A 14,050-nucleotide genomic window follows, 5' to 3' on the forward strand; every position below is an offset into this window, starting at 1 on the left:
TGACAGTAACATTGCAAGTTAATCTTTACAAACAGGGATTCCGTGGAATTAAGGGGGAAAAAGGGGAGCCAGGCCAGCCTGGCCTGGATGGGCTGGATGCCCCTTGCCAATTGGTACAGTATTTCTCTTTCCTACCAACCCTGCATGCGGTTCCTTTGTTTGTGGTCAGCCATTCTCAATGTAATGTTTTTCTGAGCTGACTTTACATTATTCATGTAACACATGCATGTGCATGAACAAACCAGCTGCTTCAGTGATCATAACCTCGATGAGAGAACACACATTTTTGTTGACACTTCAAACCTAACTCTCAGCAGTCTGCTCCCACATCACATGGCAATTTATAAGTTTGTGTCCTTCCTACATTTTCCCTGAGAACCATTTGTTTGTTATTTTCCTCACAAAATACCTATTGCCTTACTCACCCTAAACCCAAGTCTTTGTAGAAATCCAGAACAATGTCCACTTCTAATCAAGTCTGATGACTTCTGTCTGCATTGGCTCAAGCCCAAGCTTGTCCTAGAGCTACTCTGCACCCTGGACTTCCTTCCAAACCCATGCAGTCTTGGGTGCATGTTTATAGGATTTAGCCAAAATAAGAAGTCATGTACAGAATGATGTAAATATTATTTCTAAAAATCAAGTCACAGGTTTCCAGTAAGCCAAGCTGGAGCCTGGTCTTCCAGACCTTTACACAAGTGATATTTTTTGTGTCTGGCCTGTTCATCAAATAGTATTCAAATAGATTTGGAAACTAAAAGCTTACCTGAGGTTTGTAAGAAGATAACGGTCTGCAGCCCAAATCCTCACTGTCTTTGTTATTTAATGTTTTCAATTTAATGGTCCTTCCCTTGGAACTTACCTTCCTGGAATACACACAACACTCCCCACCCTATGTTAGCATGAATTCAAGTTCCCACCTATACTAAAATGCTACTTGTTGACCCTCTCCTGTGTACCAATCTGGCAACAGTGATTTTTATTTAATGGCAAGCTAAGTTTAAATTCTTTTCCTTTTAAAAAAATAAAAAGACATACATTTCCTAAAGATACAAGGAATATATTCTTTTTAATTATTCACAGTAAAATTTGATCTGCATGTTCTGATATTGTTTGGTGGTTAAGCACGGTTCTTTAAGATGAATGTTAAATTAAGTAGATTTTATTTCAACTATAGCACTTCAAATTAGAAGTCAATGGATTTTAATCTTAAATGCATAGTCCATTAAGATTATTCCATAGTCCATTTTGTTTGCTTCGAATTAATGGTAACCATATCTCATATTTTGTTGGGGATAATCAAGCATGCTTTTGTAATTTAAAAATGTTTCTCATTATTATCATTTCTATCTGGAGATTCACTAACCATTGTTGATGGATGACAAACATTCTGTTCATAGGTAAATACCAGAATAAGCTGCTAAGCAAACAGGACTGTTTCTTGCTTTAGGCACCGAGATGTTGCCATCAGATTTCAGGCAAACACATTCAAAAAATCTCATTAACCACTGTCTTCACATGTAAAATCACATAAGTAGTATTGTTATACTATATTCTAAAAAACGTTTCTGCTCATGTGTAGTCTAGTAACACATGGTATGTGCTCCTTATTCTGAGCATATAACTCTCTGGACAAGCCTTGTATGGCCATGTAAGTTGGAATTAGTTCCATGAAAAACAGCATAACAGTGGTCAAAAGTTGGGTCTGATCTTACTGGATGGATGGAGATATGTCAAAGTAGAGTGGAGACAGGAAAGAAATTGAGTGAGTCTCACTTACATAAGAAATTAGATGGCCAGATTGTCCAAGCAATGAAATAGTCAGTGGTTCTGTCCTGCCCTGCTCCCACCGCTGATGTTTTCTTCCACTGTCTCACTTGAGGTGCCTTCAGGCCTTAATATTTTGCTGCATCATTCAAAAGCTAAGAATGAAAATGAACAGAAAGATCCTACTCAAATTTGAGTCTATCTTATCACTGGGTTAGCTGTGTACTAGGGGACCGCAAAACACAATACTCTCCAGATAAAAGTGATAATATTTTTTTGCTCATTGATCTGGTACATTCAGCTACAGATTGTTGTGCATAACAGATTATATTTAAAATAATATGTAGCCTGAGCTCTAACAACAATAAGAAACGGATGAAGATGTTTAATGATTTAGGAAAAACACAAATCTTTATGGTAGAGAGGTGAGCATATGTTTTTACAGTGTAAACCTTCTCTCCTTTGGCTTGTCGTTCACCTTGAGAACAGGAGAGAAAATAAGTCAGGAACTGGTAAATACTTATTAGATAAAAAATCAGAGCTGCTTCAGCTGTTCTAACAGATATTGATGGAATATTTGTCCTGTCATCTTAACTATGTTTTGGTTTTTTTTTTAAACCTCCCCTTGAAACAGGGTCCCGATGGATTACCAATGCCTGGCTGTTGGCAAAAGGTAGGATGGGCAGAGCTTGTTCTTTTCAGGGGCAGTACATCCTTGGCACACAGAAAACCCTGTCACAGTCATACTGAACAGTATCAGGATATACTTCAGAGCCTCTTAGACATCTAGATGCATGGAGCAGGGCAAAATAAGACCTCTCAATGACAACAATTGGTGTGATGAGGTTGTAATATACAAAGAAGTAATAACTCATTTGAGGCAGTACTGCAGAAGGAGTTTGCATTAGATTTCTGGAAAGCCCAAGACTTTTCTCTTTCATATGAAGACTCATAAATCCTTTGGCTTCTGCATGTGATCATGCCTTCCCATTCTTTACAAAAGTTCATGGATATGGTATTTTTATCAAATATTTATATTCATCTATTATGAGATTACTTTTCTGGTGTACCTAGAAGCACAATGCATCCTGCCCTTCTCTTTGCCTGACCTTTCTATTCTTCAATACATTCTCCTGGTTTTTATGCTGTATGCTAATGTTAATGGGCAACATTATTTTAGTAAAGATTTAACCTAGGCGGGGCTAGTTTTAAAAACATAGTATTCAGAGTAATGTAGGTGGAGGAATACTGGTATATAATACACTAGAAAACATAAAGCATAAGTGAAATCCTGGGTGCACTCATCTCTGAAGAATGGGTGGTGCTGAGGAAATAACTATCCGTATTTGCAACTCTGCCCTATCTATGCATTTGGAACAGAAATCTGAACTATCGATTTACTAATTTGATTAATCTGTATCTTTTTTTGTCTCTGCAGTGATGAATCTAACATTACAAGCATGAAGTTGTGTATATAATGCTCCACTTTTTGTATTTATAGTTGAAAACTGAAAATTTGATTTTACGAGTCTGAGATATGTTTACATGTAGTTGTTTCTACTTGTTTGCAATAGTCCGTGTGTACATCTTTTTTTTTTTTTCACTTACATCTGCAGTTAGATGATATATAACTGCAGGGTAAACCTGCATAGATTCTCTCTCTAATGAGAGAGAGATCTCAATACAATGATCAATAATAGAAATCTGATTATTTCTGTAAATTCTTATCTTTTGGCTTGTGGACCTGCATGGACAATGAGTGCCATGAACTAGTTTACAAGAAACTGTGACCAAATAAGAGCAAAATGCTATGAAATGTACTGTACCAGCTGCCATTGGAGTTTACTGACTTTGCTTCCATGTCCATCTTAAACACTTCACTGATTCACGCCACCATATCTGCTTGTATGAACTAAAAGCATGAGTTTGTGTGCCAAACCTGCTTGTTGTGTGATCACGTCACGTGCTAAATGGCTGCTCACAATGACCTTTGGTTCCAGCTTCTGAATCATTTCCTTTTGTCATCTCAAGGGAGTCACACCATGGCTTATTGCTAAAAAGAGATAAACCAGAGGAGGATAGAAAGAGGCCTTGAATTTTTGGGGAATAGAGTTCCAGCTGCAGGTGGATGGCTTCTAGTCCTGTGGGTCACCTGGCCCCTTTGATCAAAGAGGGTCCCGCCTGCGAACCAGCATCGGTTTGCCTTGCACTGCTCACAGTCGTGAAGACATTCGCGACAGGCCCTGTCGAGTCCTTAATCAAGGAGGAAAGAAGTTTGAAGAAGAAACCAGACTTCTCTGTGCGTTGTTTGAAAAGGTCGCAGAGGTGCTGCAGGGATCATTTGATGGCAGACACCACCTGAGACCAGAAGCTTCTCAACCTTACTCAAGGATGGACAGAGTCTGTGCTCTGCCTGTTGTATTCTGGGACTGCTGGAGGAAAAAGCATTTTTGAGGCGGGATGAATTGGAACATTCTCTGGAGGAGGAGGATAATGGAACTGACCAGAGACGGATGTACCATGGTGTGGTTTTCAGGTGATTTACCTTAAACTACACAAAACTAGCTGAACTTCTCTGCAGAATTTTGGAAGCTATGGTTAATTTTGTTTCCTTTTTCCGTAACTGTTGCCGTAAACATTTGTTCAACATTTGTGGTGATGGCATTGAAGAAAATACTTCAAGCCACATGTTCATCTTGTTTCAGTATTAACAGTTTTTATTTCAGTCTTTGAAGCCTTTAAGTCTAAAAAAGGAAATAATTTATTTTTGTGTTTCACAGGCTGATTTACTCATCTTGTTCTTTTTTGGCTGTTACAGTGACCTTAGTGGACAATATTACTCAAAAAACATTGGAGAGAATCAAGTCTGTGTGATTACCGCTGCACACTTGTCATTGTGCTACGCTGTTCAATGTGTTGTTATTTCTCCACTTCTGTTCAGATGACCGGCTTTCTACAGAAACATTGGCAAAGTTTTGCTTCTCTGCTTTTTTTTTCTATTGCTAAAAATGCTTACTTTGTGCACATTTGTATTTTTTGCCACGAGGTATTTTTTTCTAGATTTGAGTCTTCATCTGGTGCACTGTAGTTAGTATGAGAGATTAGTTTGTGAGAAATGGTGCCATATTTGGCAGATGGAAATTCTTTTTATATCATTCCTGTTCCTAGTGTATAGCAGGATGATCACAAACTTCTTTAGTTACTTTTCCAAAGCATGTCTTTCATATGTAGACCAAAACTAAAGTTGAGGAAGACAGCCGGTTTCCGTCCATGTGGGGGCACCTTGCCCTTCTTGAACGCACATTTTTCCTTGCTCATTCATTTCTAAATCCTGTGACCTGCTGTGGTTGCACTTTTCATGTTGCTTCACAACCTCAGATCAATGAAAATGCCACTATAATGCGATCTTTCACCTTGCTACGTCTTTATTGCCATTTTGGTATATCGGAGACAAAACCAGCTTTTCACAGGGGAAAAATCTTCTAGAGATTTTAAAAAATGAAACTTAATTTACTGGCCTCTATCTAGTAGTATCTTACTAATAAAAACAAAATTCTGAGACTGTAGATGAATTCACTATACTGAATAGATACATATTTACTGCTCAATTCCATCTTTTCAACAGTAAGAAATAAACAAATGTTCACACCTATGGGGAAAAAATGTTTTTCTTCGCTTAAATTTTCAGAGATACAAGTATCAACCTATTTGAATAATCACAATTACAATAGTAAAAGCCTTCACATGGTATAGACTTAATATAAAGTGCTACAGTAGTAATACAAATGTGAGACTTTCCAGAAAGGGGACGAGAGGAGCGACACCTAAGCCCTCCCTGAGTTGCCAATTTTATTCTGCATCTGCACTATGTCTAAAAACATCAGGCCAAGGAACAAGTTGCCCTCTCCACAGAGAAGAGTCTCTTCTGCTTGTGTCCTGACTTGGTACCATCTGGCTTGATATGTTATTGATGTGAAGACTAGTAGCTGCAATTTTTTTATAAAAGATCAAATACTGGCAATCATACAGTAAGATAAAATATGTTTTTAAATGTTCCCCAGAGAAATCAAGTGCAAAATCAAGTAGGATGTTTATCATTTGGCTGGATGTTTTAGCAATCCCATATTGAGAGAGTCCGCAAACACAGCTCACGTTAAGAAACAGCAACAAGATATGGAGCTATTATATGCATGCTATCATTAGCACTTTGATATTTTTTTAAAATTCATATATCTATATTTTTAAACTGTCCTCATAGCATCCATTTCTATATGCCTCAATAAATCTAGCAGAACCTTGTTTCATAGTTTCTTCATTCAGGAAATTATTGTAGACACTACTGTTAAGTGTTAGTCAAAACTCAATTCTCCTTTAACTCTCTGAAACTGAAACCCTGCTGAAGAAATACTTAAGCACCTTTACCCACTCTCTTTTCTGTCTTATAAAGTAGTTTCTTTCTTTAACTCCCGCCAGGTAGGGATACTCTTTTTTTCCAAATAATCTAATTTAACTTTTTAAAGCTTCTGTATTGTTCAATAGCATGAAAGGTTCATTCTATTTAAATGACCATGGGTGAATACTAGACAAACAATTTAATTTGCTAAACTATATACAGAGATTTTACACGAATATTAGCATAAAATATATGCATCTCAAAGATTGACTTGAAATGAAACCAAACAGTATCTAGAGAAGTTGCATATTCAGTATAAGACAAAATAATTTGGGTTTAGTATTATTTCATCAAGAAAAGTGCCCTGTGAAGACTTGCAACATGTTTATTTTGTTTAAAAAAGCAACTATTTTTGGTGCTAGTATATTTTTTTCTTTTGATGGCAAACCTACAGTTTGAACCACCTGTGTGTTTTTATATCTTTTAGTAGCATTCCTCCAAATAGAAAGGATTTGTTTTGTTTAGTTTGTGACTGGAACAGTAGTTCCTCTACCAGTCTTTTCAGTTGTAGAAATGTGTGGTGGTGTTAGTCTACACAGTTTCTATATCCCTAACTTTTTGGGGAATTATTATTTCTTGTTTCTTTGAGATATTTCAGTATTTGTTTCATACAAAGTCCGTAATCATCTGCTACTCTGGTGTATTACAACCACATTGTGCAGAAGTCCTGCTACAGAAGCAGCAAATCTTTTGAGCACTGTATGGAATATGTCTGACATAAGTGGTCTTTGTCTTCATATACATAGATTAGCTATGGGGAATCTTTATTTCTGGATGCTTTGGACCCCTTTTTATTTTTTCCTGAGGTAAAGCATGAAATGTTAATTCATGGAACAATGATACAGTGTATTTTTTTGATTTATATTTTTATTTATTGCTGATTTTGTTGTCATGTTCTGATAGCGTAGCAAGGCAGAATGATTCTTCATCCAGCTGTTTGTATAGGCTTTTAGTCTACCGTGTAAGTATTATGAATGAGTTGAGGATGATCAAATCAGTGTATCGGCACATGTGTAATGTATAGCGTTTAAAAAAGGGTAATTCTTAAGACTGATGTACAGTTTGGAAAGTTAGCATTGGCTCCACTGAGCGTTACACTCGTGGAAGAGTGCAGATGAGCATCAGTTGCTCCGCTACACAGCAGGAGAGACGATGCAAGCCCAGATGAGACGATCAGGCCTTTGGTCCCTGTGGGAAGGTGAAGCTGCATCAGGAGATGTGGTTCAGATCCTGGATCCCATCAGGGTTTAGAGAGAGTTGTCCCACTGACTGCTGCAGGACCGGGACTGTCAACCTGGGCTCAGCCATGCAAGGGTCTTCCCTTGACTGTGCCTCTCTGTCCCCAACAGTGACACAGGGAGAGTGGGGTGTCCTTCCCTTGAGACACACTGTGAGATGTGCAGAAGGAAGGACCCAGGTGTTGTGAGCAGTAACATGGGGAATATAACCTTCAGCGGTGGGGTTTTGCCTAAACCAGGACCACTTCAGTGAGTAACAACTATGGAGATGCTCCCAGTCCATGGAATGTGATGAAGATGTTCAAGGCATGCAGAAGGTAACGTTTCCTTTCAAATGTCCTGATCTCTGCTGCTTGACCATCTTAAATTACATTTTTACATCTCTGGTTTTTATCTAATGGGAGACCTAAATTTTCACACTAAAGAGTCACACAAAACACTAATATCTGCAAAGACAGTGGTCAAAAGAAAGTCTAGTTTTTAGCCAATGCAAAAAAAATATTCAATTTCAGTGATGAGAATTAAAACTAACACCTGGTTATTATTTTTTTTTTCCTTTCTGCAACTTGCTTTTATGGATCTGAATGTTGCTGTAATGTACAAATGAAGGTTTTCTTGCACCCGCTGTTATTGAAGTGTTTTACATGGTGGTCGGATTCATTAAATGCAGTTAGAAACAAGTGCCTGCCACCATCATTTCTGACAGAATTTGAAAAAGATACTCCACAAAACCAGTGGAGCATGTATTTTAAAAAAGGATTTGGAGTGTTGGTTTTGTTTCGTTTCTTTTTTAAATGCATCCAGTTATCAACACTACTTGAAAATTGAATTTTCTTTGGAAAACAGGGGGCCTTAACTTAACCTGGGACCGTTAGTGGTTTGCTTGTCTCTATTTAAAAAATAAATTGTAGTAATTTCCCAGATAACATTGGTACTTGCACACTTCTCTGAAGTATTATGAAGAGTTGGGTTGGTAGAAGAATGTTTTACATATTGTTAACATATATGTGGATATTCTTATATTATTGTACATGTTTGGGAAAATATCACACAACTTTAAAAATATTACTAAGATGTATGTATCTGACTTTTTCATTTGGAAAATATTATATATTTTTATTTGTATTTTTTACTTTTTTAAGTTCATCTATATGTGCCATTATTTTTGTATTGCAAATGGTCTCATAAATGCAGTAGAGGAGATAAAAACACAAAGAAAAGTAAATTGGCAAGGATTATGCTGCTTGGGGGAAAAAACACATGGGTGAGTATCATATTAACAATGCTAGCAATATTTTGCATCTTAGCACTGTAAATATGTCATGGGACCTCTTTTGAAGAGTAGTGTAAAGAATTGCAAGGTTTTAATCACCCATTTTAATTAGTTATTAATTACCACTTTCTTGTGGCCTCTGGTCCTGACTTAATTGAACTCCATCAAACAGCATGCTTTTGTTTCTGTTATTAAAATTTCTCCTTGGTTTTCAGTTGAATACTGTTTTGTTTTCCTTCAGACTTGTACTTTGTGTTTTGTTTCTTGCTTGTGAGAAATTGATCTTCAGAATTATTTTTACACTATTTATGATTTATTTTCATAATGTAAAAAGTGTGTAATTATTAAAATATTAATCCAACCATTGGTGCTGATAGTTACAAAGTTATTAGTGTTGATGCACAAAATTGTTCTGCTCTGGATTGGAAAAAGTGTGTGTTGCGTCGTGCCAATCTGTAGTTTGACATCTAGTGCAGGTCATGTCATTTGGTTTGCACATACACACAAAGATCAGGGCCTTTGCAACATGTCCCACTTTCCTACAGTGTGCAATAAAAAAGAGACAAAAAAATTCACCTCGCTCTTCCTATTCTTAATGTGTCTTTTTCCCTTCAAAGTCAAGTCTGTTGAGTCATCTTTTCCAAACAGGCGGCTCAGGCTGTGGGCATCCACAGAAGTTACTAAGGAAGAAGCTTTACTGCAAGCCTTAGAGCTCTGGAAAAGCTGTGACGATATGTGTATTCACCAGAAGTCATAAGTATTGCTTAGGTAAGTCCACAGGCACCCTGGGATCCACAGAAACAAACTGAAAGTCACCAATATCCCCTTTCTATAATACTGAAGGTGAAAAATAACCTGAACTGCTGAGAAATAGAGATGCACTCAGGCACAGTGTCACGAGCAACAGTGCAATCTAAGAAATGTGAAGGTCTGTTTTACCACAAATCCATTTTGTTCAGAAAAGATGAGGCATAAAAATTACTGCAAAATGACATCTTTTCAAGCACCCTGGTCTAAGACAACACATTTTTGCAGGAGTCTCCTTGAACAAAGGACTTTTTTAAGAAAAATAGAACATTGGTCAGCAGCTGTAATCTCTTCAAAGCATTGTTTAAATTGTTTGGGTTTTCTAAATCCCAAAATATTTCAGACAAACGAAACCCTCACCATTGTTTCCCCTTCCTTCACCTCAAAAATGTAGTCACTCTGGGCTATGAGAGAGAGCAAGCACTGGGGGAGGTTGACCTCTACTCTTAACGCTTGGTAATCTTCATAACCGTCTGTTAATCTTATCTAGCTCTGGCTTAGACTCTTAGGGGGACTGAAAATAGCTTTGCTCCCTTTCCCAGCTGAGGTATTATCCTTACAGCTTAACCTGCCCAGCGATGCCGGGGCAGCCCTGACCCAGGCAGAGCCCTCGCGTTTGCTGCAGTGACTCTTGGCCTTTTCTTCCTTCCAGCTTTCTCTTTTCTTCTCCTTTTGTAGAGGAGGGAAGCTGGTTCTAGATGCTACTGCTGCAGCTGTCCTGCCAAGAAACAAACACAAAACATATTGATGCCTGCCGCTTCTCCCTTTCATTATTTTTTTTAATGGAGCTTTTTATTAAATGCTTACACGCCATTACATCTGATTCTGCATTGTGGACCTACTAAACCTGCTAATCCTTACCCCTTTGTAATGAGGACTCTGCAGAAGTAGAAAAAAATCCAGCTGAAGTGGCCTTTTATATCCTCATGTTGCACAGCTTCACCTAGTGGTATAATTATAATAACCAGACACAAACATATGTTTAAAAACAAAATGAACGAAACAAAACAAGGAGGTGACAAAGCGTTCATGTTCCAGCAAGTAGTAACAACTGCACCCAAATAAATACTAAAAGAAAACAAACATGGGAATACCAAAATATTTAAGTCATGTTCCCGCAAGCAGAGAGCCCTTCTGTCTTCCCAGGGTTACTAATTTGTCTTCTCATGGCTTCTGCTAATTTCCAGACTGTTCACAGGGCGTCCTCCTCTCCCTTCTCCTGGCTGCAGCAGACAAATACAGTGCTTTTGGATGCTTGTTCAACACTTGGTGCTTGGATGGTCTATATATATGTATGTATATATGTGTCTATGTGCACATATGTATAAATATATGCATAGATATACATATATATATATATATGCATGCATATAAATATATAAACATGACCTGTAGTGTTCAGGAAAACACTGTACACAAACCTCCTCAGAGAGATCACAGTCTGCTAGAATAGTTACGCTCAAGCTGCTTTGGTTTGTCTCCGAGAACAAAAGCGGACACAGCTCCTGTCACATCAGCTAAGGTGCAGGTTTTTCATGTGCTTATGCCAAGACAGAATGTTTAGTAACTAATATCCTGATTATTTTTGTATGTGCAGATAACAGCTTGACAGAGTATTCAAAGTGTCCACACCCAAACTGAGCAGTCAGAAGCTCCCCCCGGCATCACCTTTGTTTGGCTGCTCCCTCCTGGAGATAACCAGTACCTGGTAACTTTTTGCAAGCTTTTAGAAGCTCTCCTCTTTGGCACATTAAGATTGTTGTGATGTTACAGATTCTGCTTGAGCTAAAACTTTTAAAAACAAATATGGCCAAAAAAAAAGTAAAATATTAACGCTCACTGTTATACCAATTAGCTTGTGTCAGAAAGATGTGTATAGAATAAATTTGCCATTTAAAAATCTGGAACTGCAAACACTACTGGTACATTCAGCCCTGGAATGATCCTCAACAAAAATTATTCAGGACCCAGCAAGCATGCAAATGGGTCTGGAAAGTGATGCTGCCATGAAGCTCCATAAGTAACATAATATTGCTCTTTTGTGGCTTCCCCTTGGCCTGTTTGTACCCAATTAGCACAACCTGCGCTTGGCCGACACCAGGGCTGGATGGACTGATCACCATGTCAACTCACAGGCAAGTTGGTTCCCCTTCGAGGGTAAATCCCAAGCAGCTGGCTCTCCCAGGTGGGTACCGTTAGTCTGTCTGTACCTTTCTGTACTGAAACAAATCTTCACTGCAGATCATTTTCCACGGACCATCTATAAGGGGTTTGGTTCTTAGGATGCCCTAGCAATGCATTGTTTTTCAGAGGTACAATAGTTCATTAAATAGTTAAATAGTGGGGCGAAGGCTGGAAACATTGAATAGCTCTTAGAAGTATTTACTCCTTTTCATGATTCATACAGGGAGCCAGGCTGTGGGTTGCTGGTACCCTGCCAGGACAAAGCCCTCAAACAAGTGTGGAAAAAAATCAGTTAAAATATTCAGAAAGCTAACAGAGCAGGATGGAGAAAACAATATGGTTTGTTCAGTTTGTTTTGGTTTGCAGTTTTTTGTCTGTGTTTTCCTTAAAAAAACGTATGTATATATACATATTTTTAATAACCTCTATATTATGGAGAAATGTCTGCTAGTATTTACTCCACAGCATTAGGAGGGCAAGTGAGAGAGGTGTAGAAAAACCAAGTGACATGGTGCTGGAAAGCCCTGTGTCTCAGGCAGGGTCTCTCTCTGCTAATTAAAGAGAAGAGACCTTCTCTGCTCTACACATGAGACTTGGCAGGCTTGATCCTGCTGATAATATCAAAAACTGTGTGCAAGAACTATGAGCCAAGAGGGAGGGATGTTTTCTTGATTGTTAAGCCTCTTTCCATGGCTATGAAGGAACAGAGAAGCAATCCATTTTCTAACAACCTATTTACCCTACCACTCTGAGCTTTCCTGATGAAGTTTAGGATCACTTCAAGCAATTGCAAATACTTGCTCCTGAAATGCCTATGGATTCCCAGACTCACATGCTGATGTTCATTGCCTGGGCTCCAGCCGCTCTTCACGTTGCTGTTACAAAGGGATTGCAATGAGGTCCAGCATATAACATGTACACCTTGGACTACATCTACCTTGTGCTCCCTATCATTCGCCAGCTTTCAGAGACATGAGCAAAATGGAAAAGCAATGCAGACAGCACTGCTGACAGGTTTTTGCCAAGGCTCAGTTTGGATGTTAGCAGATCTAAATGGCTATTCTCGAGAACCATTGACAAATCTCTACTTATACGATACTGCCCAAGCAGGCAGCTTTGACAACACTCTCATATTTTTTAAGTTCTACCTCCTTCTGCCTGGTCAAGGCACTGAAGAGAGGCAGCTGTTGTCTCTGCTGGGATGCAGAGGAGTAGCTGCTGGTGCTTAATACCCCTTCTACTACATGGCTGTTTTGTTGGTTGGTGATGCAAGGTTTCCGATGGAGCAGGAATGCTGGAATGTGAAAGCTGCAGAACTTCAAAATTAGCAGTCTGAAGAAGCTCGAGAAAATGCCTGTAGGAAAAGAAATGCTTGAATAGAGAGGCAGAAAGGTGGCTTGCTGGCAGAGATATAAAAAAATGTAAAAATCAGGATGTGTGTTTCTTCATCTGCAAAATTTGGAATGACTTACCGGATACTGATCTAGAAAAGACAAGTATCATCAGCAAGGGAAATTTATATAGCTTTACATATGCTCTCTGAAAACTCTTCCAAGCACAGCACTGCAGGTGGCACAGATGAGCTATGGATGGGGCAGCAGGGACGTGGGCGCAGGGTTTGCTGCTGCCTGCCCAGGCAGCTCAAGAAGCAGCCTCCAGGAGAGGAGAGGCCACGTCCCTGGCAGGGAGGACGTAAAGCTGAGGTGCTCCAGAGCAGCTTTACTTGCTGCGTTCAAACGCAATGCGTCTTGATGTGAATTCCACCCTTCCTCCCCATGAAAATGTCCCCTTCTTTTCTTATGGGCTTTGAGGTCCTTGAGGTGGTTATCAAGGGTAACCATGAGGAAATGCCGCGTTAAAGCAAATCACTTCTATATTGGTGCTGTGGTTAGAAAGAGATCATACGACTAGTTATACTTTGGTCCTGCTTACGCTAAAATAGGATGTACTAATGTATCAGAGCACTGGGGCTTGAGACCCAGTATTTATAAAAACATAGCAAAGCCATAGCTTTTACTAATTTGCCCTGCTTTACAAGAAATATGAATACTGACTTTGACAGACATATACATTTCTCAGCATACACTTAAAAACCGAGTCTGGAAAAGGAGGAGCTGCGAATGCCCTTGAATTATGACCCTAATTAAATTAAATCAACCTGTTGCTGCTCCCCACGAGGATGTCTGTAGAAAATTGCCTTGACCACCAGCATGACGGACATCAGGTAAGCAAGCACAGCCACGGCACACTGCCTAGCAAGTCGTCTGTTTTACGAGTTTGTGATGTTAGAAAAACTCAGAAGCGTGGGGGTAACTGAGCCGCAGCTAA

At 38.9% G+C, this 14,050-nt stretch overlaps 1 protein-coding gene and 1 long non-coding RNA gene across 11 annotated transcripts in view; one reads left to right on the forward strand and one right to left on the reverse strand.

Moving 5' to 3' along the window:
- Window positions 1–9,306, forward strand: part of COL25A1 (collagen type XXV alpha 1 chain) — a 308,144-nt gene extending 298,838 nt beyond the window's left edge. For 8 of the 10 annotated variants that reach the window (XM_065062338.1, XM_065062336.1, XM_065062344.1 and 5 more), the window contains 2 exons: window positions 2,402–2,440; window positions 3,206–9,306. In XM_065062338.1, coding sequence (XP_064918410.1) covers window positions 2,402–2,440; window positions 3,206–3,208 — 42 coding nt within the window. In that variant the 3' untranslated portion in view covers window positions 3,209–9,306. Of the gene's footprint in view, window positions 1–35; window positions 114–2,401; window positions 2,441–3,205 lie in introns of all 10 variants that reach the window. The other 2 variants (XM_065062345.1, XM_065062337.1) reach the window with 1 other exon arrangement.
- Window positions 1–14,050, reverse strand: part of LOC135579405 (uncharacterized) — a 45,402-nt gene that overhangs the window by 15,744 nt on the left and 15,608 nt on the right. The gene's annotated exons all lie outside the window — the stretch shown is intronic.

This window comes from Columba livia, chromosome 4 (genome assembly GCF_036013475.1).
Source record: "Columba livia isolate bColLiv1 breed racing homer chromosome 4, bColLiv1.pat.W.v2, whole genome shotgun sequence".
Lineage (NCBI taxonomy): Eukaryota > Metazoa > Chordata > Aves > Columbiformes > Columbidae > Columba > Columba livia.